This window comes from Carassius gibelio, chromosome B17 (genome assembly GCF_023724105.1).
Source record: "Carassius gibelio isolate Cgi1373 ecotype wild population from Czech Republic chromosome B17, carGib1.2-hapl.c, whole genome shotgun sequence".
Taxonomy (NCBI): Eukaryota; Metazoa; Chordata; class Actinopteri; order Cypriniformes; family Cyprinidae; genus Carassius; species Carassius gibelio.
This window is the reverse complement of record NC_068412.1, coordinates 25,755,990-25,781,856: the sequence shown is the minus strand read 5'-3', so window position 1 is coordinate 25,781,856 and position 25,867 is coordinate 25,755,990. Positions and strand designations below refer to the sequence as shown.

General features: G+C 38.3%; 1 protein-coding gene across 5 annotated transcripts in view; it reads right to left on the bottom strand.

Moving 5' to 3' along the window:
- LOC127976769 (nesprin-1) overlaps positions 1-25,867 on the bottom strand; it is a 94,162-nt gene that overhangs the window by 31,287 nt on the left and 37,008 nt on the right. For 4 of the 5 annotated variants that reach the window (XM_052581421.1, XM_052581418.1, XM_052581423.1 and 1 more), the window contains 42 exons: positions 25,718-25,854; positions 24,948-25,125; positions 24,692-24,874; positions 24,285-24,428; positions 23,124-23,279; positions 21,373-21,537; positions 20,959-21,131; positions 19,930-20,083; positions 19,697-19,840; positions 19,455-19,619; positions 18,247-18,564; positions 16,708-16,863; positions 16,421-16,594; positions 15,267-15,593; positions 14,574-14,726; positions 14,331-14,498; positions 13,991-14,167; positions 13,759-13,905; positions 13,532-13,657; positions 13,263-13,439; positions 12,474-12,739; positions 10,205-12,365; positions 9,668-10,005; positions 9,390-9,534; positions 9,066-9,284; positions 8,601-8,869; positions 8,214-8,379; positions 7,774-7,929; positions 7,490-7,642; positions 7,201-7,383; positions 6,897-7,034; positions 6,615-6,800; positions 6,323-6,445; positions 5,472-5,654; positions 4,953-5,096; positions 4,295-4,483; positions 3,671-3,811; positions 2,390-2,509; positions 2,144-2,305; positions 1,845-2,039; positions 1,018-1,179; positions 179-370 (listed from right to left, as the gene is read on the bottom strand). In XM_052581421.1, the coding sequence (XP_052437381.1) occupies positions 179-370; positions 1,018-1,179; positions 1,845-2,039; positions 2,144-2,305; positions 2,390-2,509; positions 3,671-3,811; positions 4,295-4,483; positions 4,953-5,096; positions 5,472-5,654; positions 6,323-6,445; positions 6,615-6,800; positions 6,897-7,034; positions 7,201-7,383; positions 7,490-7,642; positions 7,774-7,929; positions 8,214-8,379; positions 8,601-8,869; positions 9,066-9,284; positions 9,390-9,534; positions 9,668-10,005; positions 10,205-12,365; positions 12,474-12,739; positions 13,263-13,439; positions 13,532-13,657; positions 13,759-13,905; positions 13,991-14,167; positions 14,331-14,498; positions 14,574-14,726; positions 15,267-15,593; positions 16,421-16,594; positions 16,708-16,863; positions 18,247-18,564; positions 19,455-19,619; positions 19,697-19,840; positions 19,930-20,083; positions 20,959-21,131; positions 21,373-21,537; positions 23,124-23,279; positions 24,285-24,428; positions 24,692-24,874; positions 24,948-25,125; positions 25,718-25,854 (9,513 nt within the window). The remainder of the gene's footprint in view (positions 1-178; positions 371-1,017; positions 1,180-1,844; positions 2,040-2,143; positions 2,306-2,389; positions 2,510-3,670; positions 3,812-4,294; positions 4,484-4,952; positions 5,097-5,471; positions 5,655-6,322; positions 6,446-6,614; positions 6,801-6,896; positions 7,035-7,200; positions 7,384-7,489; positions 7,643-7,773; positions 7,930-8,213; positions 8,380-8,600; positions 8,870-9,065; positions 9,285-9,389; positions 9,535-9,667; positions 10,006-10,204; positions 12,366-12,473; positions 12,740-13,262; positions 13,440-13,531; positions 13,658-13,758; positions 13,906-13,990; positions 14,168-14,330; positions 14,499-14,573; positions 14,727-15,266; positions 15,594-16,420; positions 16,595-16,707; positions 16,864-18,246; positions 18,565-19,454; positions 19,620-19,696; positions 19,841-19,929; positions 20,084-20,958; positions 21,132-21,372; positions 21,538-23,123; positions 23,280-24,284; positions 24,429-24,691; positions 24,875-24,947; positions 25,126-25,717; positions 25,855-25,867) is intronic. The other variant, XM_052581419.1, reaches the window with a different exon arrangement.

Sequence of the window (25,867 nt, the reverse complement as noted above, 5' to 3'; positions counted from 1 at the left end):
TCTAATGTAATTATATGATATATGGTAAATGCATAAGTTAATTATTCAGTATAATATAAATATAATAGCACTAACACACTTTTACCTCACCATGGTACCACCTCAAATTATGTTTTTAAAGATTCAAATGAACCTCTCGGACACTGAGCCAAAAACTGATTCAGAGTTCAAGTGGCACCTGAATGTTGATCTGCTTGTCCTGCAGCATCCTCTGCAGCTCCATCAGGCTTCCTTTCAGTGAACGCAGCTTCCTGGCCAGAAGCTCCGCGTCCTCCCTGTTCTCCGGCCGACCCTCCAGGAGAAGATTCTCGCTGTGTCTGGAGAGCTCGGAGAGAGCCAGCACCTTCTCCTCGATCTCCAGCAGCATGTTCTGCAGGAGCAACAGAAGCGAGGCCAGCTCAAACATGGTTCTTCCGCTCTCATCCCAGGCCCTTACTAACACCTGCAGCACTGTACATTATCCCTAATCCCTCACGTGCCATGCTCCCAGTTAATATTCATTCTTTAGGATAATGGGAATGTTTAAAAATACTTAAAGTTGTATTCACTTAAAAAATGTTAAGACTATGCACAAGCTTGCAATTAAAAGTCGAGATGTTGCACAGTGTAACCTTCCCATGAAGGCAAAAGTAGCCCCGCCCCTTTCCCCACTAATGCTGCAGCCACCCTCATGAATATGTAATAAGGGGCGGAACAGATTTCCCGTAAGCACCAATCCTCTCACAGGAATCCTCTAATACCCTTAAAGCCATTATGACTGTGAACGGTGTTACGCTGAGACATTTACATAATCTGATTACAGCTCGTGCCACAGACGCTTAAGAATCAGAGGTCCTCTAATAATACTGCTGTTTACGGATTTAAAAAAAAAGTTTCCTTGAGTCCTGTGGAATTAAACAAAACTCATAAAAAAAGAAGGCATAAATAACATAAAACAATAAATTTTCTTTAATACTTCAATCTGTAAATAATTCATAGAGTAGACATTTTGTGGTCTGCTTTAGGGGGCGCTCTAACCTGACAGTCTATGAGTTGCTCTTCCATGTCTGAGTCCTGAGAGCAGGAAGTGATGTCACTGCGAGTGCTCTGCAGCCATTGGTCCAGCTGGTCTGCCTGGTTGAGGTAGCGCTGCAAATCCTGCACCTGTTGCTGCTTCTCCACACGTTCACTCTGTCGCTCCTACACACATCAGCATGCATAACATGAGCGAAAACATTCACCATAACTTTACGAAGAAATGTCTTTAAAAATGAAAGAATTATAATTTTTTTTAAAGAAATGAATGCTTCTTTTTATTTAGCAAGGATGCACCAAAAAGGTATCAGTGAAGACATTTATAATGTTACAAACTATTTCTATTTCTACTTCTTTGAACTTTCTATTGATCAAACAATCTTGAATATCAGCAAATGTTTTCAACACTGAAAATGTTTTTGTGCATTATATTAGCATATTAGATTTCTGATTTCTGAAGGATCATGTGACACTGAAGACTGGAGTAATTAAGGTGAAAATTATGCTTTGACATAATTAATATATTCAGACAGAAAACAGCTCTTTAAAAGTGCAATACTATTTTACAATATTAAAGTTTTTCCCCCCTATATTTTTAATCAAATTAATGCAGCCTTGGTGAACATAAGAGGCTTATTTCAAAAGCATAAATGTTGTAGGTGTAATATTTAATGTTTAACCAAACTTTTTTAATAGGTGCCTAGTTTGCATTTCAAATCTACAACTGAAGTTGCAGCTTCCCTTACCAGAAAATAACGTTTTTGTTTACATTATTGTTTGCAAAATACTGCAAAATTAGACTTGTTATTTAATTATGATTCTAGGCATACCTCAAGAAGTTGGCGTTTTCCAGAAGCCTTCATGTGGATGGTGGTCATCCTCTCGGACAGCACAGTGAGCGTGGACTGCATGGCCAGCTGATCCGCAGAGTCCGAGTCCACCGCATCAGAGATCAGCTCTTCTGTGAAGCTGGACTGAAGCTCATCTATATCGTTCTGCAGTTTGACAATTTCCTCCATCTGATTCTGGAGGAATACGGAAGTATGGCGTTTATGTTATGCATCAATATGCTTATGAATCTCTTAGGGTCTACAGCTGGAGCTAGAGTTTAGTATTTCAATCATCTCACCTGGTGTAGCATCATTTGTCTGTCAGGACTGAGATCGTGCATGGGGGGCTCGTTTAATCTGGTCTCGATGGACTCCATCTTAGTCGAGATGGTCTGTAGAGAGCCCTGATAGCGCTGCTGCTTCTCCAGAGCCTCGTAGAGCGTCTTCTGCTTTTCACTTATCTGTAAAACAAAGAGATAAACTTACCAAAGACCAGATGTGAAATCCTGGTGCATCTGACTGTTGACCAGAAAAGTCATACGTACCACATTTTTCAGCGTCTCCCACGAGCGCTGAAGATCATCTAAGCTTGCTACAGACTCCAGCGCAGGATTGTACAGCTCCTGGATGGGCGCTCTGGTGAGAGTGGCCCTTCCCATGGACATCTAGATTTAGGACAGTCCAAAAAGATGATGATAAATAAGAGAGAAAAAATACATCATGTTAATGTACTGCAAAGTCACTGCACTGCTGTCTTTCACAGACCATACTGATTCAGGTTCAAATGAAGCGTATTATAATATAATATAATAATATCAATAACTGAGTGTTGTTGTTTTTTACTGTCATTTTTAAACTTTTTATATATCTATATAGAAATTATATAGAAACATTTTTTTATTGAGCATATACATATTATATAATTTTCAATCAGCAGTATATAAGAGGCTCAAGTATTTTTTTATAAATGTACATAAAGAAAAACACTACATAAAAAAATTAAAAAAAGGACATACAGTGCAAAAGTTGAATACAATTTTGTAGCAAGAAGTACAATAAAAGTTTATATACATAAAATGAAAGAAAATAAGTGTTTATACAGATACTGACTGTAAGAAGTCTATGAAGGGTTGCCAAATATTATAAAAACCTGAGAGATTGTCCTTCAACAAATATCTAATTCTTTCCAAATGTAAAGTGTTGGATAAATCTTGAAGCCACATTTTGTCAGTGTATAGAAATTATATAGACATAAGATATGTCTATTTAGTTTTTAGAATGTTTTTATTTTGGTTTTGGTTCGATTTATTTTAGCACATAAGGTTAAATTAAATTGAAATAAGAAATGCGACAGTTAATGTTTATTTTATTTCAAGTAAGAATTTTTTTTTAATGATTTCAGTTTTATAGACAATTATAGTCAATAATTTCCCACTACATTTACCAAAAGGCACATTATACAAACAGAGCATATTGCTATTTAATAAAACTGAAATAAAAATATTTAAAACTATTTATTTTAAATATTTGATTCTGTTTTTGGATATCAATAGGTAATTAGTATGCATTATCTGAATGTGGTGGACAAAGATAAGACACTTTTACACAACAAATAATGATGTTGTGCATTGCAACTAGTATGCAGTATAAACAACATATAAGATAGTGTGTTAAATTTCCATTCCAAACCCCTTTTTTTTTTTTTTTTTTTGAATAAAATTAAGGTGAAACTGGGAATTGCAAAAAAAATTAAAATAAAATAAAGGCAGTACAGGTCTGCTAGAAATCCTATCAAGCAACACATTTTTTTTTTCTTCTGTTAATACCTTGCTAATAGCTGCTTCTGTGTTAGTGATAGGAGAGAGAGATCGACAGAAAGCAGGAGAGCAGATCTCACTGCTGGTGCCCTCCTCGCCTGACTCCTCTGTCACAGGAGACAGGAGAGACTGACAGAAACCAGCCGACATCTGACAGCATCACAAGAGAGAGCAGAAGATATCAGCCAATCAGTTCACAGAGCTGTACAGTTAATGGATTATAACATGCAAAGATCCCAGCGAGAAAAGTAAAAATTCAGGTAAGAGAGTCAGAAGTCAACTTCTTATTCTGCATCATTCACTTAATTAGTACCTTTGTATTGATTTCATGAAACCATTCCAATATTAAAAACTACATTTGGATTAACTTGAAAACCTTTTTTAAAGGGTAACAATCCTAATATTTTAAGTAATTTGCTTGTCAAGAAAATGTATCTTGATTTAAGGATGATAATCTATTTTTAATACAAGACAAACATTTTAATTAGTCAATGAAAAACATGATTTGTATTCATAGGGTTACTTGGAATTTATGAACTAAGCGCAATTGCTTTTTAAACATTTAACACTTTAGTATGTTTCCTTTTCCCACAATTACACTGTCATGCCTGTGTTCAGGATAATGATACATACGGAGAGTTGTGATTGGGTCTTTCTTTTAGTAGCATCACCGTCCAGTTCCTCCAGATTCTGGGTTAAACCCTCTGCATCACTCACTGACAGGAGCGTGGTGGCATGTTTAGCTTTCACCGTCAGCATCTTACACTTAGAGTTCAGGGATGCAATTTGCTCATGGTAGCCCTTGATTTTCTGAGCCAGTTCCTGTATGGATAAAAACAAACAGAATACAGAAGATGTTATTTAGTTGCCATTTAGGTTAATGCAAGAAACAGGAAAGATCAGTCAGACTAAACACAAACAGTAGACGTTAAAACACACAAAAAAAAACAAAATTAGCAGACAGTGTAGCATCTCCGATCTAAATATCGATCTCACTTCATCAAAGATGGAATTTTTACCTAAAACTAAAACTCTAAAAATATTGTAATTGTTTTTGATTATTTGATTAATATATTTACAAATAAATGAAAATTACTGAAATAACGCTGAACTAAAATAACATAAATATAAAAAAACAATATCAATAAATAAAAAGCTATACAGGAATATGGAAAAAAATTACAAAAGCATATAACAAAATTATAAAATAATTTAATTAAAAATAATAACTTTAAAATTCAAATGAAAACTGAAAAATATGAATAAATACTATAATAGTAAATAAATGCACCTCATGATGGTTAATCTGTGCCTGCAGCTCTTGGATATTGCTGGTGTTCACAGGTTGGTCCTGAATGACCCGGTGAGCATCTTCAATCATGGCCTGCAGGTTTCTGACTTCCTGTTCGTACTGTTCATACTGCACCACCGCCTCCTAGACAGACATCACACAAATACATAAATTTTTTTTATTTAATATCATTACGGGGATGTCCTACTGGACTTACATTATCAGGTTAATTATAATTACTACACCCCAAACCTCTTTCATACATCTTTGACATATTTAAATACAAACTGAACCATTGTATAGTTTCTTTACCTCACGGAAATGTTCATTATCATTATCTACTTCCTCTATATACATCTCTCATTTATAATCCTTCCTGACAGATCATAAAACAAACAAACACAGCTTTTGTGCCTAATAAGTAAGCACTCAACACATGATCCGTGAAAATTAAGACGTGTTTGGTGGCTGGTAAACAGTGTTTTTATTCCCATCTGCTGCCGCAGCAGCTCCTCCTACCTGTAGGATGTTGCATTGCTGGATGGCGGTGTGCTGGAGTTGACTGGCCTCTTGCTGCAGATTCAGAGCAGTGCGGCAGATGGACAGACTGGTCACCACTTCCTCAGGGACTCTTACAGCGCTCTGACACTCCTGTACGGCCTCTACCTGCTGCTTGAAGCTCTCCATGTCCGCCAGCAAACGCTGAAAAATAGATCATTTTTTTTAAATGGTGTTCTTTTATAAGAACAAATCTGCTTCCCTTCCAAACTAAAATATGTATGTAGCAAAAACAAGTTGATGGAAATCACTCAATAATTAATCAGAAGAACCTTTCTGTTACCAGTCCAGATATTTAACCAGTTACACTACAGCCAAAGTCTTATTTACCTAGAAGAGTATACTTCAAATTATGTTTACTTTATGCATACTTGAAAGGAAAAGTTCACCCAAAAATGAAACCCTGCTGAAAATGCTACATCCAAAAATGTAGCATTAAATCACTGGCTTACCAATGGATCCTCTGTAGTGAAAGGGTGCCGTCATAAATGAGAGTCCAAACAGCTTATAATAACATCCCAATAATCCAAACCACTCCAGTCCGTAAATTAAAATCTGACCACAGAAGTGATGTAATGCAAAATTTCCCCAAACCTGCTTCCTGTGAAGAAGCTAACTCATCTACATGTCGGATGACATGAAGGTGAGTACACTTCTGGGTGAACTATTCCTTAAAGCTTTCCTGGTTTCCAACATCTAACATTCAGTCAAGCATGTTACGCTTGGAATTATAGGTATTATATAAAACCTTTTACAGGGTCTCTTAACGAGGAAAATAAATGCTTCTTGAGGATCAAGACAGATAAATGCACCTGTCTTTGAGTCAGTTGTTCTTTCAGGCTCAGTCGAGCCAGTTCAGGAGATGTGAGAGTGGCTTGAACCTGATCCAATGACACATGCAGGGCCTTCACTTCACTCTCAAACCTCTCCATATCCTGAAACAAATACAAATGCAGTCACGCTGAGCTAGAGAAAAAGTCTTCAGTGTAGTTAACAGTTTGATAGTTAGTTTATCATTTTCATTGTCATGTCAGCATCTGAGACTATCTTCATGGCAAAAATGGAGTTAGAATAGTGTAGTTAACAGAACAAAACACTTCTAACCTTTGCTGCGTCTTGTAGACTCTGCAGTCGTGATCTAATGCTCTGCTCCAGCTCCTCAGTGTGGCGGCTCAGTTCTGACACCTGCTGTCCCATTGCCTCCACCTGCAGCATCTCAGACAGTATTTCCACCTTCTCATGCATGACCTCCAGGTCACCATGGAGCTCACGCGACTCACGCAGAACAGACTGCAGGGCCAAAAACACAGGAAGGTTATTTCACAAAAACAACTGCAGTCAGACTCCATGCTATATACTGTATGTCTTCAGTGTATTGTGGTTCACCTGATACATCCTGATCTGCTCTTGCAGGTGCGAGGAGGAGTTCCAGATGATGTTGGCCTTCACCAGGCTCTTTGCTTTGTCTGTCCACTTCACTATGAACTCAAACATCTCATTGTGTTCGTCTAGGTGTGCATCAGCCTTGAGAGAAAAAGACACACCACATCACATGCAATGCATTAAAGGCTCTAATTAAAAGGTCAAAAAAGCAATTAGCCTGTAGGAAATAGGCTGAGGCTGTACCTTTTGTTCTATTAGCTGAATGTTTATTTTCTCTATTTTAACATACTATAATATATCATCTCACCTTCTTCAGCCATATTGTCTTATATTCAGCCAGTCGAAGAGTCTGATGATGAATCTCGCGTAATCTGGCAATTGCATCAGCCAGCTGCCTGGCTATCAGAGGGTTACGACGACCAAAGTCCTGCACTGCTGCTTCTAGCTCAGCGAGATTTCGTCCACAGCCTTCAAGTTCATCACAATGACTCTAGGAATACAGTCAGAGTACTTTATGCTCATTCAAAAGAGGGAAATTTGTTTATATAAAAAATAAATATTATAAATTGTACTATAATTGGGATGCAACAACATACTCTGGCCTCATCTTTGGCCTGGTCAATATCAGTGGCCTTTTCCTTTAGAGAGGCAGAGACGGCCTTCAATTTTTCGGACACGTCATGAATTCTGGAGTTGAACTCCTCTTTGATAACTCTGGTCTTCTGGATGTCTCTCTCCTTGGCTTGAACCTAAAGATATGATTTATTTTTTATATCTTGCATAAGGCTTTATTAAATATGCTAATGTTGATGTAAATATGTCTCCTACGAATTAATGAGAAACTGCGTATTAATCCAAAAAGAAAAGGGTAATTATGTACCTGGTCCTCAATGGATCCCAGTGCCAGGGACACTTCAGCCAGTTGCATTGAGATCTCAGACGGTAAAATAGTGTACAGGTCCAGGTATTTACTTTGCTGCTGTTCTGTGAGCTTATCCACATTCTGGCGATGAGTGATCAGCTCTCCATGCATCACCTTCACAATGATACAATTTAAAATCAAATTTATACAACCATTTTATTTATATGATGTTATCATAGTATGTACATTATACACAATGGTAAAATCTTCTAAATGCATGCAATGCAGGATGACACACTTTATTTGCTAAATGTGTAGTATACAATAAATCCTGCACTAGGCAGAAATACTGCATGCCATGTATTTAACTTCATTTCAACTCTCTTAACATACAAGCAATATAATGACAAGCTGTCAAACAATTATTGCTGGTTACAGAATTCACATATTTTGTTTACCTCCAGTTCTTGTGTCAGGATGTTCAGATCAGATGTGGGGTTCAGCAAAAGCTCCCTGGAGTCCTGGATCCAGCTCTTGACAAGACTCAGCCCTCTCTCCACACCTTCCCTATCCAACAGTTCCTGCTGAACCCGAGTCTTTCCTGTCCTGGCCTTCTGCAGAAGACTACAAGAGACACAGCATACACAGATTAGCATTCAGTCCATATTTGGCATGCAGCATCACAGTCTGATTAGACCATGACGGGAAGCAAAACTAGACTGACTTTAAACTGCTTAGTATTCAGTCTTTACTATTTGCACTAGATGCAAATACATTGAGTTACTGTATTCTTTGGTGGATTTAATTATTTCTGGTTTGTACTGGATTGGAGAAAGGTGATGTACCTTTCAAGCTGATCTTGCACAACTTTGACCTCCTTCAGACTTGGCAGTTGCTCATGATCAGGCGTTGGCACAGACACCTCCACACCATGTAGCAGGCTGAGAGCGTACTGTCTTAAGAGGGTTAGAGAAGACAGCTCCCTCTCCAGGTCCTGACTAACCAGCTCGTACTGGTCCAGATGTGACTGCAGTGTGGCTTTGGAGGCTTTCTCAGCAGCACAATCAGGAACACGGCCTTTCAATTCTTCTGTTAGAGCTCTTACCTTCATCATCTGAGCAACATATGTTGTTTGAAAAAATATATCAGTCTTTGTAATGTTTACCTGTTTGCCCGAAATCTCATACCATTTCAAACCATTTAAAAGTTATAGCATTGCATTTCCTTAATTTGATTAGGGGCAGAACATCATAACATTAAACGAGGACTCCTGGAATATCTGGCTACAAGTATCGACAGTGAAACTGTACCTTTTCCCTGAAAGTTCTCCATTCGTGGGCTGTATCCTCCAGCACCCTTTCTTGACCTCGTGCTACACTGCGCAACCTGGTCCAGCGCTGCCACACCGTAGTCATGGATCGACTTATGGTGGCTTTACTGGCATCACTTCCAACCAGCTCTAACTGGGAGGCTTGCTCTTCCAGGCCAGTCAGCTTTTCTTGGAAACTGTTCACCATGGACACCAATGACTGAAGGCCAAAGATGAAGACATTTTGATCGGTTTATCATGATGTAGACAGTTGAAAAAGTTTATCTACTCAAGAAAGAGAGTCAATTCCGCATACGTGGCTTACCTTATGACTACGGAGTTTCTCTTCAGCTTCCTGGCTTGTTGCAGCCTTGGCTGTGGAAAACTCTGTTAGCTTCTTCTCTGCTTCATTCATCAGCTCAATGACCGTCTGTCTGGCCTCCTGATATGAATTCCACTGGGTAACACAGCTGAAAAAGGTCACATTATTAATGTGACAACTAAAACATTGGTCTTCATTAGCATAAAACTTGTGTAAATTTACCCTTAATAGATCTAAGAGCTCAAATGTTCTGGAAAATTGTGTTCTGTACTAAACTGTACCTGTTTAAGATGTCTTGGTGGCACTGAAGCTTGTCTCTGACCTCCACACCTCTCTGCTGTGCAGACTCCACACTAAGTCGAAGCTGCTCCTTGGCTGTAGGGTTGACCAGGTTTTCAAGTTGAGGTGACAATGAATCGAGCTCCTCAAGAACACCCAGAAACTCCTGTTGAGTGGCCATGATGTCTTCCTGTTGCCTCAGACACTCCTCGTAGTTCTCCACATCCACCCCAAGACTGGCCTGCTGCAAGAAGCCCACAGCGTCCTCCAGCCACTCACAAGCTGTTTGCATTCTGGAGTGATACTTCTGGCACAAGGCGAGAGCTTGCTCTAGCGTTATCTACAGGAGAAACAATTGGATTCGTTAGTGAGTTAGCTAAGTGGAACCATTGGTTAACTAAGTCTTGCTGGCTTGGGTAGTTAAGAAGCTTGTTAGGTTCAATGCATCCCATGTCGAGGGATTATGTTGAAAATGTATGCAGGATTTTGTGCTTTAACTAGTAGTCTTGGTTCTATTGATAGATTGGATTAGAACTTGCCTGTTTGGAGCTGAGGGCACGTTGAACATCTGCCTCCAGCTTGGCCATTTCTTGTAGACTTGAGTCAACATGAGGGGGGACAAGCTCATTGGCACTGGTGTACTTCTGCTTCTCTCTGGTGCTTAGAGCTGCCACTATCCTAAGCCTCGACTGAACTTCTTCTTGCATAATCTGTTGTTTTCGGATTTCCTCCTGGACCTTCTCAACCTTGACATCTACCACCACCTCAGAGCCAAGTTCATCTTTGATCTGCTGGAGCCAAGTTAAGGTACGATTGACTTCGGTCTCAAAGTCTTTACTCTGCACAAACCTGTTCTCACACTCCACAATTAGTTCCCCAACAGCTGACTGTAAGGACTGAAGCTCATCTTGCCAAGAGGTTACTCGCTCCTTTGAAGCCTCGTGTGCGGCCGAATCCATGTGGGGTGCCAGGTTATCCATCTGCTCCATGAGTCGAGTGAGGTGAGAGCTGGCACCTTGAAGACTAGCGGCCAGAGAATGATAGTTTTTCAATCTCTCCTCAGCTGACTGGGTCTCTGCATTGACTTTCACCAGTTGCTCCTTGGTGGCCTTCAGCTCTGAATCAACCTGCATAGCCATGGCTTGATGGTCCTCGAAAGATTCCAGAGTGTCATCAAGATGTTCTACCCTCTGCTCAATCAATCTTTTGAGACTGTTGTAAAGGCTAACCAGTTGGGTCATTTCTTCAGGTCTCCAAGGTTGACCGGTGCTACGGAATCCCTCTTTCTTCTGGTTAAGCTCACTGACGGCTTGTCCAAGATTGGTCAGTTCTTCCAGGAGGGCTTTATAATCAGCCTGAAGGCTGACAACCTCCTCAGTCTTAATGCCGACAGACTGCGTCCCCAAGTTGTGGAATTGTTCCTCAAGTTCCTTAAGCGCTTTGTGGGTCACATCAATAAAGGATGCATATTCCTGTCTGGCAAGAATGGCTTGTTGTATTTTCTCTTGCTTCTCCTTGGCTAGTCCCAAAATATTATTGTACTGCTGTGGAAGAGCAATCAATTTCTCATCTAAGTAACAATGATCCACTTCATTCAGCGTTGAAAGTATTTCTTGACCTGTTCTTTGCACAGTTAGCAGGAGGTTCTCATATTCAATGGCTTGATCCAATATTTGTTGGTATTTTGTAAGCTGTGAACTTAATTCTGCATCTCCATTCATGAGGTTTATCTCCGGGAAGGTCACAATATCGGCTTGCTTCAACCACTGGCATATCTTTTCAAGATCTGCCTTGAAGTATTTCCTGGTCACCAACACTTTCTCCAGTTCCTGTAGCCTCTGGCTACACTTCTGTAGGGAAACTTCAAAGATATTCTGCAGCTCTTGGAGTTTGTTAAGCATCTCAGATGTCTCTTCTTCGGCAGCGTCTTTCATCAGATCCCTGCCTTGGGACCACAGGGAGGTCAGCTCACTCTGGTAGGCTCTCAAGCTGCTCTGAATATTCCTGCAAGTCCTCACCTGCTTAGATAGGTCATCAGGAAGAAGGGCTATGTACTCCTCTGCCTGTGCTTTCTTTTTATTTTGCTGGACCCAGTTGATAGCTTGGTTCACAGCCAAAAGGAACTGGGTTCTCTCTGTAAAGGCTTTGCTGAGGTGTTTCCTTCTTTGAGCAACTTTGACGCTCAAGGACTCTACCTCTGCTTGAGTTTCTGAGATGAGCTGCTGCAGTCTTTGCCTTTCGTTAAGCCCCAGATGTGCTAAAACCCTATCTGCATCACTCATAGCCTGAGCCAACAGAAGCTGCTTGGCTTCCAATTCACTGCATATGCTTAGATGGTCGAAAAGGAAACTCTGAGCTAGTTCAGGTGGAGGACTCATTTTCATGGCTTCGGATAAGGCAGGCTGCTGTTCCTCAGCCCATTCGCGAGCTTCCCTCAAACGGGCCTCAACTTGGCCCATGTCTTCAAGGGTCACAATGGAGTCTTGGATCTTCCTCTCTATGAGACTCTCCAGATGGGCCCATCGTTGCTCAAAGTGGCCAATCTGCTCCTTCACCAACTCTTTATCATCCAGGTTTAAGTGGTACATTACTTTTTGCTTCTGCTCTTTGAGATCCTCAAGTGTGCTTTTCTTTTCTTTAAGAACAACCGAGAGCTTCCGAAGAGCCTCCAAATGATCAGATGAACTCTCAGCATCAGTTCTACAAGATTATAAAACAATAATGTAACACAAATTACACTTCTGGTTTAGCACTAATCAAAAGTGACATATGAATACATTTACACTAAATCTTGGATAACAATTTTACCTGGCCAGGTTGTCCCATTCCTTGGAAACCTGTTCAAAGAGGGCTTCCATGGCACTGATGCAGTCATGATATTCTATAGTCCTCTGCAGATCTTCCTCTCTCTGAGCCTGCAGACTGTTGGCCTGATGGCACAGCTCAAGCCATGCATGGCTAAGTCGTCCAATCTCTGTATGCTCAGGAGACTCCTGCCCTTCTGTCATCTTACTAACAAGCTCTGTCATCTTAGTCAGAGTGCTTTGTCTGCTTTGAAGCTGCTGGCCAAATTCCTACAGGCAACATGAGCACAGAGAATAAGCCAAGTGTATAAAAAGAGAAAACATGACAAATGAAATGCAAAACATTCTTTTATGTTATAAATAAATCACCCTGGTCTTATTGTGAACAATTCATCAGCGCATGTTGTTCTAAAAATAGAAATTCTGTTTTCATAATCTATCATAAAAATTTAATAATGGAATAACTATCTCCACAACAGAAACATTTAGCCTTTCCCCCTTCCTGCTGATTTAATCAATGCCAGGGCATATGAAAAATAACATAAACCAATAAAATAGCCTACTTTCCATAATTCAGTAGAAACTAAATGAAGTCCAACCCTACATTATTTGCAAATAAATATATTGTTTGACTCAACATACAAGTACAAATTACAGATGTTAAATGTATGTAAATGTCATTTTAAGTTGTTTATATATATGTGTGTGTGTGTGTGTGTAAATATATATATTACATATCAAAGTTTTCTTTTTTTATTATATGTATAAAATTCAACCGAAATATGACATTTACTTTGGCTTGATCGAGCATGTTTTGAGCAATCTTGGGGTCCAACTCAGCTGGTCTCCTGGATAAACTTTGCAATTGCTGTTCCATATCTTGGAAAAGTGTTGAGAGTTCCTGTTTTTGCTCTTTAATCTCCCTCCAGCTATCCGACAGCTCTTGAGAAGTGGTCATCCGCTCCTCAATCTGAAGAATTCACATTATCAATCACATTATTAGTAAATGTATAATTTCAGATCCCATTGCAGTGCTAGTTGATTCTGTGTAATCAAACTCACCATCGTTTTGGTTTCCTGTATTTTGGCAGCTGTGGCTCTCACGGACTCATCAGATAAATCACACAATGAACAAACCAGGTCTAGATACGTGCTGGCCTGCTCCTGTAGAGCCCTAAAGTGCTTCACCTGTGGATAAGCAGTCAAAATGTAACTAAATATGTTTAGGTTGTCTAGACAACTTTGAAACTGATTTGTATTTAATCATTCTCCAGCTCTGTGGCATCTACCTGTTTCAGAGCCTCTTGGAGGCCATAGGGAGTCTGCGCCTGCAGCTGGATCTCCTCCTTAACAGTGGACAGCCACGTCTGACACTGCTGCAGGGTGTCCTGATGGCTGACGTGCTTCTGGAGCTCACGGTCCAGACTCTGATACACCTGATGAGCCAAATGTTAAACATTAGACTGAAATAATAAGAAGGTATTTGTGATAAAGAGATCCTTTATTAGCATGAGTGCTCACACGCTGAGCTGTGCTGCAAATAGCCGAATAACTGTCTCTGGTTCCCTGCTGGTGTGCCTGGATCTGCTGACTGATCTTGGCCTGGACTTGTTCTGTGCAGCTACTTGCGAGACGCTCGCCTTTGTCCTTCAGGCTGGTCAAACGCTCCTCAAAACCAGCTATCTCCTCCATTATTGCCTGAGAAGAAATAGGTCAAATCAATATGTGTGCAATATACCAGGTGCTACAAAAGTAAACAGACTACGAAAATAAATGTTTATGTGATTTCTGGAAGTTTTTTTGATTGCAAGTTACTGTAAAGCCACTGTTCATGGGATATTTTGATGCAATAATAGCACACCTTGTGTCTGGCTAGTTGCTGTGTGGCTGTCTCTAGATTGCCGCTTTGCATGGAATCAGAGGTGACCAGCCTGCTAGACATCTGTAACAACCATTTCTCTACTTCTTGCAGTTCACTGTTATAGTCTTCATGCTCTTTCACGCTCTCCGTCAAACTCTGAACGTGGACCTACAATGAAACAATATTAGATAAGCAGCAGTGCATGGAGTCTAGGAAGCCGTGACCATTTTTGCTTGACAGTACCTTGGCATCATTGCATAATTCTTGATAGTCAGCTTTCAGCTTGCTGATGTTCTCGCTGATAGACGGGTCACGGATTGTTTCAAGAAGTCCATCTCCCTTCCCTATAACTGAATTTACCGCTGACTCATGGGACTGGATGGTCTGCTGGATTGTCTAGAAGGGGACAAATGAAACATTTGACAAAATTAAGGATTTACATGACTCTGAAGATGGTTGCATCTATCATCCTCATAACTAAGGGAACTAAGCACTAGAACGACCAGACACAGGACCAGTTTCTTCCCTCAGGCAATCCATCTTATGAACAGCTGATAATAACGGCGAACACACTACACTTTATATTTATATACACATACACTTTATTTATCTAACACACATACTTAGTATACACTTAAATTTTGCACATAATATACATGTACATACATAACTGCATTTTGTAATATACCTGCCTACAATTGTCAATTTGTATATTGTCATTCACTATCTACTTATTTGTATTTTTTATTCTTTTATTATGTGTTTTATGTTCTATCTCTGTCATTCTGTTGTACCGCGGAGCTTCTGTCACGAAAACAAATTCCTCGTATGTGTAAACATACCTGGCAATAAATCTCATTCTGATTTCTGATTCTGATTTTTCTAATTCAGTGCATGTATCTTCTTTACTCACCAGAAACGAAGTGTTTTGCTCACCTTGTATTTGGCTAGCTGAGCCTTCTTTTGGTAAAGTTCAGCTTTTGGCTCCACTGGAGACGCCAGCAGTGATTTGGTCTCTGTAAGCCATTGTGCTTGAGTCTTGTATTTGTCCAGGAAGTCTTTAGAGAGCTGTATGGATTTCTCGGTGGCACTGAGCTCTGACCGCAGAGCTCTGATCAACGCCTCCAGCTGGGAAAGTCGGGTCTCGACTTCTTCCTTGAGTTGCTCTGCCTCAGGTTCCTCCAGGAACGTCATGGCACGATCCGTCTTTTCACGCATGGTCTTCAGGAAGGTGTGACCCAGCTCCATGTCACCTTGCAAAGCCTGAGACATTAAATGCAAAGTTTCTTAGGCACGTGAACTTTCAGAAGTCATTCTAATATGCTGATTTGGTGCTCAAGAAACATTTCTTATAATTATAAATGTTGAAAGCAGTTGTACTGATTAATATTTGTATGGAAACCATCATACAGTATTTTTCCAGTATTCTTTGATGAATAGAACGTCCACAAGTCCACTGCATTTATTTGAAATAGAAATCTTTTGTAACATTATAACTGTCTTCACTGTCACTTTAACCCTTTAACTGTCTTCACTGTCACTTTAACCTTTTAACTGTCACCCCGTCCCGTATACGGGACGCCTACATTTACTTCACTATATTACAATCAAATCTAATCTAATCTTGACAAACTGTATATATAGTTGGAAACTCCTAAATAGATATTTTACCAGTGTTTTTTGTAAAAAATTGTGTAGGAAAAGTAATAGATTAATTTATGACAAGAATGCACCCTCAAAAATCTACATTATCACAGGAGTTATAATGTCAAAAAAAAAGACTTCTTCGATGCCTTTTTCTCTATCACATTTTAGAAATCATCAGAAATTATATATCAACTGAAAACTTACAATCTCAAAATTCATCCTTTAAAACACATTTTAAAATCAGACATTGCATTGCCATGTAAATGGTACATCAATATCATGTTACAAAATGTTTTCATTCATGAATTATAAAATTTTTAGTTTGGATCATGCACTATAAAGTCTATGTTCAAAAATGTGAGTGACAGTTCATTAATTTAATGTGTCCTAGCTGAATAAAAGTATTAATAAAAAAAATAAAAAAAATTAATAACCCAAGATACCTCTAGTTTTTTCATCTTCTTCTCCATGGCCACACGATCGACCACATCAATAGTGGCGGTGGTCACACTGCTGAAGTTCTTTTGTGCTGTGCTCAACCAATCAGAGAAGGTGCCGAAGACACTCTGGGATTCTTCAATGCTGGAAACTTCCTCCTTCAGTTGCTTCATAGTGTCCTACAAACACATTTAGCACAATCCTTTGTGTTATATTGATATGTGTGTTTTAAGCCTATAATTTAACGACATAGCTGACTCCAAATCTAGGTGTGTGTGTGTGTTTAGTGTACCAGCAGGTGTAGCAGCAGTGCATGATAGCGTGACGTGAGTTGTGTAGCTCTAGTGCTGACTCTGCTGCTGATGGGCGTCTCTTCTAAAACTTGTTGGGCCAGGACACTGAGACCCTCTATCTCCTCCTGATAAGCCAGCACCTCCTCATGCCAACCCTGAAGAGACATCACAACAACATATCAGACTCCACAGGAACAGCTTTCTTTGCAAATAAATTGTTAAGCAAGAAAATGCTAATTCCGTTATTATTAAAGGGGGGGTGAAATGCTATTTCATGCATACTGAGTTTTTTACACTGTTAAAGAGTTGGATTCCCATGCTAAACATGGACAAAGTTTCAAAAATTAAGTTGTACGTTTGAAGGAGTATTTTTGTTCCAAAAAAACCTCTTCCGGTTTGTCACAAGTTTCGGAAAGTTTTTTTCGAGTATGGCTCTGTGTGACGTTAGATGGAGCAGAATTTCCTTATATGGGTCCTGAGGCACTTCTGCCGAAAGAGCGCGCTCCCGTATAGCACTGAGAGCACAACAGACATTCACTGATCAGAGCGAGAGCGTCGCGAAATGTCACAAAATGAGTGTGTTTTTGGTTGCCAGGGCAAGACAACCCTGCACAGATTACCTAAAGAGAAACAGCATTAAGGGACCAGTGGATGGAGTTTATTTTTACAGAGCATCAGCGGAGTTGTGCAAGTGTTTGTGTTTGTTCCCTGCATTTCGAAGATGCTTGTTCACAAGGCCCAGTTTGACGCCGGATTTGCACATCGTTTATTTCTTAAGGATGATGCAGTCCCAACGAAAAAGGGTCACGATCGTGTGTTGGAACCGCATGCGGTGAGTAAAACTGCTTCAAATATCTCTGTGTTGTTAACTTAGCTATCAGCGCGTAAGCACATCAAGTAAACAACATGTGATGTTGTCATCAAACTGCACTTTCCACATGTACAGCTTAAAAAAAAAAAAAAAAAACGACAAAGTGGAACTTAATCATTTTCCAAAACCGCTAAGCAAATATATACAGTTTCAGTACATACCACATAGAGCCGCTGTTGTTGCTGCTGCTCTTGTTAAATTTCAGCCTCTGGATCTGATTCTGGATCATAAATAAACGGCTGAATCTGACTGTAAGCCATGGTTTGTTTTGGATGGTTTTTCCCTCAAGTAATATCACAGCTTCCAAATGCTCTCAACGCAAAAGCTTACTGGCGCTCGTGATTCTTTAGCTCCGCCCACACGTCTCGCCTCCAGCCGGTCGTGTTTTTCCGGGAAAAATCGGTACAGACTATCTTTCTCTTATAAATATAATAAAACTAAAGACTTTTTGGAGTTATGAAGGATGCAGAACTACTCTATAGGTACTCAAGATTAACAGGATATTGAGTGAAAACGAGCATTTCACCCCCCCTTTAAATACTTCAAAATTTCACATTTAATTGAATGTGTTAATTGCTCTTTCTGCAGACTTGTGAAATCTGCTAGCAGTTTCATCAGTAAAAATGGATTCAAAGTAAATCCTAGACTGTATGGTTCCTAGACTAACCGTCAGAAGCTGTAGCTGTGCCTCTTTTGTTGCTCTGTCTGAGCGGCGGCCGGAGCGTAACTCTCCTTTAGTCTCCATCCCTTTGAGCCAGTTATCCAGCCGCTGGAACTTCTGCTCAATCTGCCGGAGTTTGGCCAGAGCGCTGTTGAGCTGAGATCTGGTGTCACCCAGCCGGGTCTGATACGAGCCCCACTCCTGCTGGACCGTCTCCAGACATCGGTCCTCTAACTGCGGGACGCCCCAGGGAATCACCTGCTCTCGGGTCACCAGCAGTGTGTTGAGCAGGGCTTGACCCTCTGTGCAATGCACCTGAAGCTCCTGGAGACAGAGGGTTATTTTTCTATGCATATTTATATTAAAACCTCAAATAATCAAACTATTCGGTAGACATAAAAAAAAAAATCCATTATGAATATGGATGCACAGTTTATTGGCAATTACATTGGTATTTGCCAAACTTGGAATTTCTTTAAATAATTGACTCTAAACCAGGGGCCCTGAGCGAACTTGGTGTCTAATTTTGGTGTAATTATTTTAATTATTTAAATATAAAATATGTTTTTAATAACCATTCATTATTTAATAATCAATAAATAACAATGTATTAAAAATAATAATAATAGTCAATCTAACTTAATTAAAAAGCAGTATTCTCTTCTTCTGTGTCCGGTCATAAAAATATTCAACAATTATGCAACAACTTTCTAGCATAGATTATAATGTTTTGATGCTTGATATTTACATATTCTTGCTATTTACATATTCTAGCATGTTATTTAAAAGCAACAGAAAAATCATGAAATAATATCATTTATAATGTCAGGCATTATAATAATTACATATAAATAGTAAGCTATTTCGAATGAACCAAAATTTATATAGACTATATAATATCTACTGCTAAATACTGGTGTAAAAAATCTCTCTCTCTCTCTATACAGTACATTTTTAATAATTCAGCATTATTTAATGTCATTTCAAACAGTCAGAAAGTTGGCATATCATATATTTTTGATAATATATTTGAATATACACGTTCTACTTATCTTAAGCATGTTATGTTTATGATGTATTTAAATCATTCGCCCAATTCTTTTTTGTTATTATAACATAACTAAATGTAAAAAGCATTCATATAAATATATGTTTAAAAGTCAAGATAGATCAAATGAACACATAATGTGTCACAGTTCAAGACGTCCTCTGACCTGTAGTTTGCGTAGCGTGTCCTCTAGAGTCTGGACGTCTCCCTCCAGCTGTGTGCAGCCGCTCAGTGTCTCCTGCTGCTGCTCCAGCCAGTCTTTAAACTCCTGCAGGGTGCGCTGGTACCCCTGATGGGCCGACACCAGCTGCTCCGCTTTGGCAACTGCACACTGTGGCAGAAAAATGTCCATTAACACAAATATTCAGCATATTCTATAAGGTGAGCGATGAGAGCGGTGCAGTATACCTGGGCTTTATCTTTGACAATATTGTAGCGCTCTTGCAAGTCCTGAATCTCTAGCTGGGTGACATAGTGCTCGGCCATGTTGGATCCCTTCATGGATATGACATCCAAGACGCTGCTGTGGCTTAAAACATCCTCTAGAAGCAACTGAAATGAGAATGTTTGTACAGTATGTCAGGACTAACAACTAGAACACAATTACTCGGAGACTCAAAGCACTGAGAGTAGCACCATACTTTGGCTTTGCCCAGGTTGGCAGTTTTGTCTCTCATCTCAGGGCACTGTTTGTCTGCAGAGTTTAAAGTCTCTTCCACCGTCTCCATCCAGCTCACAAACTGACGCACGTCCTCCTGGTAACTGGTCCACTGCGACAGAGCGCCTTCCAGTTGACTGTTTAACCCCAAACACATCAGTGAGCACGTTCAACTTCAGCCAACTTCCAATCAAGAACTGTTTTGGGCTGTACGGGATTCTAGAGCTGGCAATATAGGGCTAGATTTTCTCTTATGGGTCTTTTAATTAACAATTAATGAAAAGCTGTTTATTTTATTATTTTAGACTTATCATTTATTTCAATAATGAATATAAAACTGATCTTACTATTAAGAGCTTATTATTCATGTAAATAATATATGTAATGAAATTTGGGTCACACTTTATTTTAGGATCCAATTCTCACTATTAACTAACCATTAACTATGACTTTTTCCTCAATTAACCCCTTATTTGCTGCTTATTAATAGTTTATAAGGTAGTTGTTAAGTTAAGGGGAATTGGGTAGGATTATGGATTTCATGCATTATATGCACTTTATAAGCACTAATAAACAGCCAATATGTTAATAATAGACGTGCTAATAAGCAACTAGTTATTAGTGTGAATTGGACCCTATACTAAAGTGTCACCGAAATTTGTAATGTAATATATAATATTTAATAAAACATTTTACATATAGAGCAGAATACAATATATTTATATGAAAATGTAACTATATATATTTAATAAACCTTTTTTGCCCTTTCTCTCAACTACATATTTGTAGATATGTACATCGTGTATATATATATATTATATATTGTATATATATACTGTATATATACATACACACACTGTAATCACAGTATAAATGTACCGTAATGTAGTAAGATTTTGGTATCATTGTAGTATAGATGCTTTACATGACTTGAATCAAAGTGGATATTTAATATCTGTCTTCTCACATTAGGTGGCTGCACTGATATTAATAAGACCTTATTAATACTGACCTCTTGCATTGAATAGAAGCTGACAACAGTCCATCCAGTGAGTCCTTGAGGTCTTCGATTTGTTGTCGGACCAGTGGTACCCCCTCAGCGGAGGTGTTTCTCTGGACCGACTCTCCTCTCGTCAGCAGCATCTTCAGCTGTATCTCCTTCTCTTGGCGTGCCGTCAACAAAGCCTGGAAAACATGGATGCATTCATGTGAAAACAAACTACATTCTAAGAGCCTTCCGCTGAAATGGAGTACTAGTGTACTACTGAATACTAAAAGTAGTATGGAAAAACAGTATGCGATAATTAAAAAACAATAAACATTTCAATAGCGTAGTATGCTACACTGATGTTGCATGACCTCACCACATTTTATGTTTGATTCATGCAGCACCCAGTTGCGTCAGGTTATTTATTGTGTTCCTCACCTCGACTTTGATCATCCTGCTGTCCAGCACGTTCTTGTCTGCGGTGGGAGTGCAGTAGGTTTGCAGCATGTGACTGGTATCAGCCACCCAGTTCTGCAGCTCTTTCAGGCCCTGCGAGAACAGCTGGTGCTCGGACACCATGCGCTCAATTCTAGAGGCTTTTTCCTATTGGACAAGCACAACATAACCAGATAAATAATCACATCCCTGAGATAAAGTGACTCGAGAGAGTAACTGTGGCTTCTGTACATAATCATAACACACAGTTTAGTAGTAATTAATCATTCAGTACGGGAAGCTTCTTAATAGAGACAGTAAATGTGTTAAAAGGAAAGCAGCTGAGAGCTTTTCAAATCATGTTGTACAGTACATTTATTAATTCTGGAGGGCTAATCCATGAGTTTTTTTTTCTTTGTTTATTAGTAGATACCTGGGCATAAAAATGCCAACTTACACAGCTCTAAATAAGTCAATTCTGATGGAAAATGAAAAAATGAGAAGTAAAACTTAAATACAATATGAACGTAACATCAAAAAAAAAAGTTTAATTACTCCATATAAAGTTTCCAGAATAAAAGTTTTCTCCACCCAAAACTGAAACACATGAACTGTGTCCGAAAGCAAAGGGACTTAACAAACAGTGTTTATATGAAAGCACACTGGTTTCAGATGTCACAATGTCATGTCTAATGGTATAGAAGAAATTCATATTTGTATTTAGCATATCAAAGAAAATACTAAATGACCATAATGCTTCTTTCTTAGTAGAAATTATAAAAGAAATAAAATAGTATTAAACAAATAACAATTAAACATTAAAAATGTAAACAAATAAAAATTAATATTTGTATTTAGCATATCAAAGAAAATACTAAATGACCATAATGCTTCTTTCTTAGTAGAAATTATAAAAGAAATAAAATAGTATTAAACAAATAACAATTAAACATTAAAAATGTAAACAAATAAAAATAACATTATTTAAATATAAAATGCTTTAAAATTAAACAAACTAACTAATTTAATTAATTAATAAAAATTATAAATGAGTTCTAATTAACTGTTCAAATCAAACACCAGGACAGTGACAGGACAAAAAAAAATCTAAAGCAAAAATAATTTTAAATAAATAAATATTAAATAAAATTAAACAAAAGATAAAATACAAATAAACAAACAACTAAATAAATAAATCTAAATTAAGAAATTGATTTACTTTTACAACAGACACCATTTGGTGACAGGACATTAAAAATATATATATTATTTAATTTTTAAAAATATTACATAAAAAGAAACATAAATGAAAGAGAAAAAATATAACAACTTTTGCTGTCAGGGCATTACAACTATAAATATTATTTATTTTAAAAAATCTTAGATAATAAAAATGAATAAAAAATAAATACAACACCATTTGGTGTCAGGACATTACAATTAAAAATATTATTTATTTAATAAAAATCTTACATAATAAAAATAAATGAAAAAAATATAACACCATTTGGTGTCAGGACATTAAAATTAAAAATATTATTTATTTAAAAAAATCTTACATACTATAAGAGCATTTGGTGTCAGGACATTACAGAATCACTGGATTATGGCATATTTTGATGCCATTCAACTTTCATTTGCTGCCTAATAAGAGCATTTTAAGGTTTCAGTAACAGCCCTATGTACACATCCAGTTTGTCGACCCCTGCAGCATTAGGGACAGGTAGCCAGCAGACATACAGGTGGGACGTTACCTTGGTCAGGTTGCTTAAAGCTAGGTACTGAGCTGAGAGCTGCGAGACACGGTGCACAAAGCCCTTTCCAGCCGTGTGTCCGTCCCACAGCTGCTGGGCCTTCTCCCTCAACCTGTGCAGCTGAGACTCCTTAGAGGCTAATTCCTCTAGCAGAGACTGTGAAAGCACAGGCACATTAGCACAGAGCAGCATCGCACACACTCCTGAGTTAGCAGATGATTAATAAAGCAGCATGGCAGCACATGAACAGGACAGACCGCAAGACTCAGGACAAGCATGTTAATATGAGTATGACAGGAAAGCAGATTAAAGCATGATGTGAATACAGCTGCCTTATACATTTGATCACATGCACTGATCATTTTCTGCAAAAGTTTTGACATTAAAGTCAACATGAAACACAATAGACCCTACTTACTTTTATAACACACATGCCCAGTGTTGTTATTGTAACTAAAATACTAAACTTGTTTGCATTTATTGAAACAAAGCTTAAATAAAATAAAATATAAATATTAGATAAAAACTTTAAAATAAAAATTTACAAAATAATAGAAAAATGCAATAAATGACAGTGCTGGATACCATCGTTTTAAACCAAAACTGCATATTTATAAGTAAAAAAAAGAAAAAAAAAATACAAAAAAATTACTAAAACTAGAAAATGTTTCAAATATTAAAATAATTTTAAATATTAATAAACACCAGAATAGTATATAAATAATATTATTAAAACGAAACTGCCTAAAATGTTTATAATTTCATTATAACAAAATAACGTCTGCTTTTCATATTACGTCACCAAAGCTATGCACTGACTAATTTTAATCAACAGCCAAAGTATAAATCCACTGAGAAATTTGTCACTTCATGAAAATTAAATGTGCTGTGAATGCTATTTAATGTATTAAAATAAAAATAATATATAATACATAAAAAAACACTCTAAAAATAAACAAATAAATACAATCAAAATAAAGGTAACAATTTTTAATAAAATAAAATATATCTCAAATAAATTGATTTAAATACTCAAAACATATCTATATTTATTAACAAAATCATATGAGCAAAATATTGACCAAAAAGCCTATGAAGTTCATTAGAGCAGTGATCAGCTAGAATGATGCTCGTGAAGGGCTCTTGGAGCAGGTTTTTCACCTGTAGTCTGTGCAGCTCCTGCTTCTTGGCTGTGAGGTCATGCAGCCGACTGCTGCTCTCCTGAACGGCCTCCTCGGTTTCATTCAGCCAGTCCTGGAGCGGCTCCACGCTCGCTTCGAAGTCCCGCATCTGAGCCTGAAGATTCTGGAAGAAACGAATCAATGACGGTACATTTAAACAGAATGACTGATTAGCCAGATCAGATTCGTTTTTGGTCTACTGAGGTCGATGATATTAATTATTTACTTAAGTACACCTTGAGATTGCAAGTAATGTTCTAACCTTTCGAGAGAAAAACAAACGAATAACATGAATACTAAATGTAACAAGATTTTTAAAACATTGCGTGTAGTTGTTATTGTTGTTATTGCAAAGCGTCTGGGATCAATCAGATGACGGTCAGACACCTGTAAGGCGTTTTCTCTCTGGTGCAGGTTCATCATCAGTGTTTTCCAGTCTTCTCTGGCCGTGGTGTTTTTGGCTCTGATGGACTCTACTCTGTCTTTGGGAGCGATGCTCATCAGTAGCTCTCCGCTGGATGCCACTGCGTTCAGTTTGCCGTGGCCTTGCTCGCGGTCACTCAGAAACTCCTGCAATAAGAACTTACCCTTAGAATCGTGACTGAATTGAGTGGGAAACAATAGTAAATCGATAAGATGTTACCTGGATCTTCTGGAGGCTGGACGACGCTTCAGCCAGGTTCTGAGGCACATCGAAACACTTGGCCGTATTGATTTTGGCATTGACCAGCCACTGCTGAAAATCTCGAAAAGTGGCACGGAAGCGCTGCTCCAGGAGCTTCTCCTTTCCCTGACACTCTCGAGACGCCTGGAGACTGAGGCTAGGCGGAGGAAGAGAGATGTTGCAGAGGAAGCGATCTGAACATTGATACAATGTAGCCTCCTACACAATCCTACACAAACTTTCCATTCATTTCCAATGAACCATTTGTGGCGTCCGCTCAATTTTTTGAATGAGCTGCTGTTTTGTTGTATGCAGAACTATTGTTATGGTCAGTTTTCATTGATTTCAGATTTTCTGAAATGTTAAGTGTGTTATTGGAGGTTTTAAATATCAGTCTCAGCCAGTCTGTCTCAGTACAGTATTATAACTATTGTCATTTTTCATTTTGAATTAGCTGTTTTTTATATATATACATTTTTAGTTTTCATTTTGCTGTGGTTTTTGCAATTTTATTACCTTTTTTATCATTTATATTACTTTTTTTAATGTATTTTTGTCAGTTTTAGGCTCAATCTTTTTAATATATAATCTACTTCAATTAGTGCTAAGGAAAGATTTCTTATTTTCGTTTTACGATTTTTCATGAAGAAACATTCGGATCTGATGTTCTAATAACTCTGTGTACTCAGATTCTGCTAGAACTAGAACTTAAAGTACAGCTTGGAGGAGTTGGCCTTGAGCTCTCTTACCTGTTGTACTCTTTAATGAGGGCAGACACTCTCTCAGACTGAGCGCCCAGATCTCTGGAGAACCGGCACAAGTCATTCAGCTGACACTTCAAATTCTCTGACATGGGCTCAATGTTCAGCAGTGCTTCCAGGGCGTCCTGAGTCATAAAA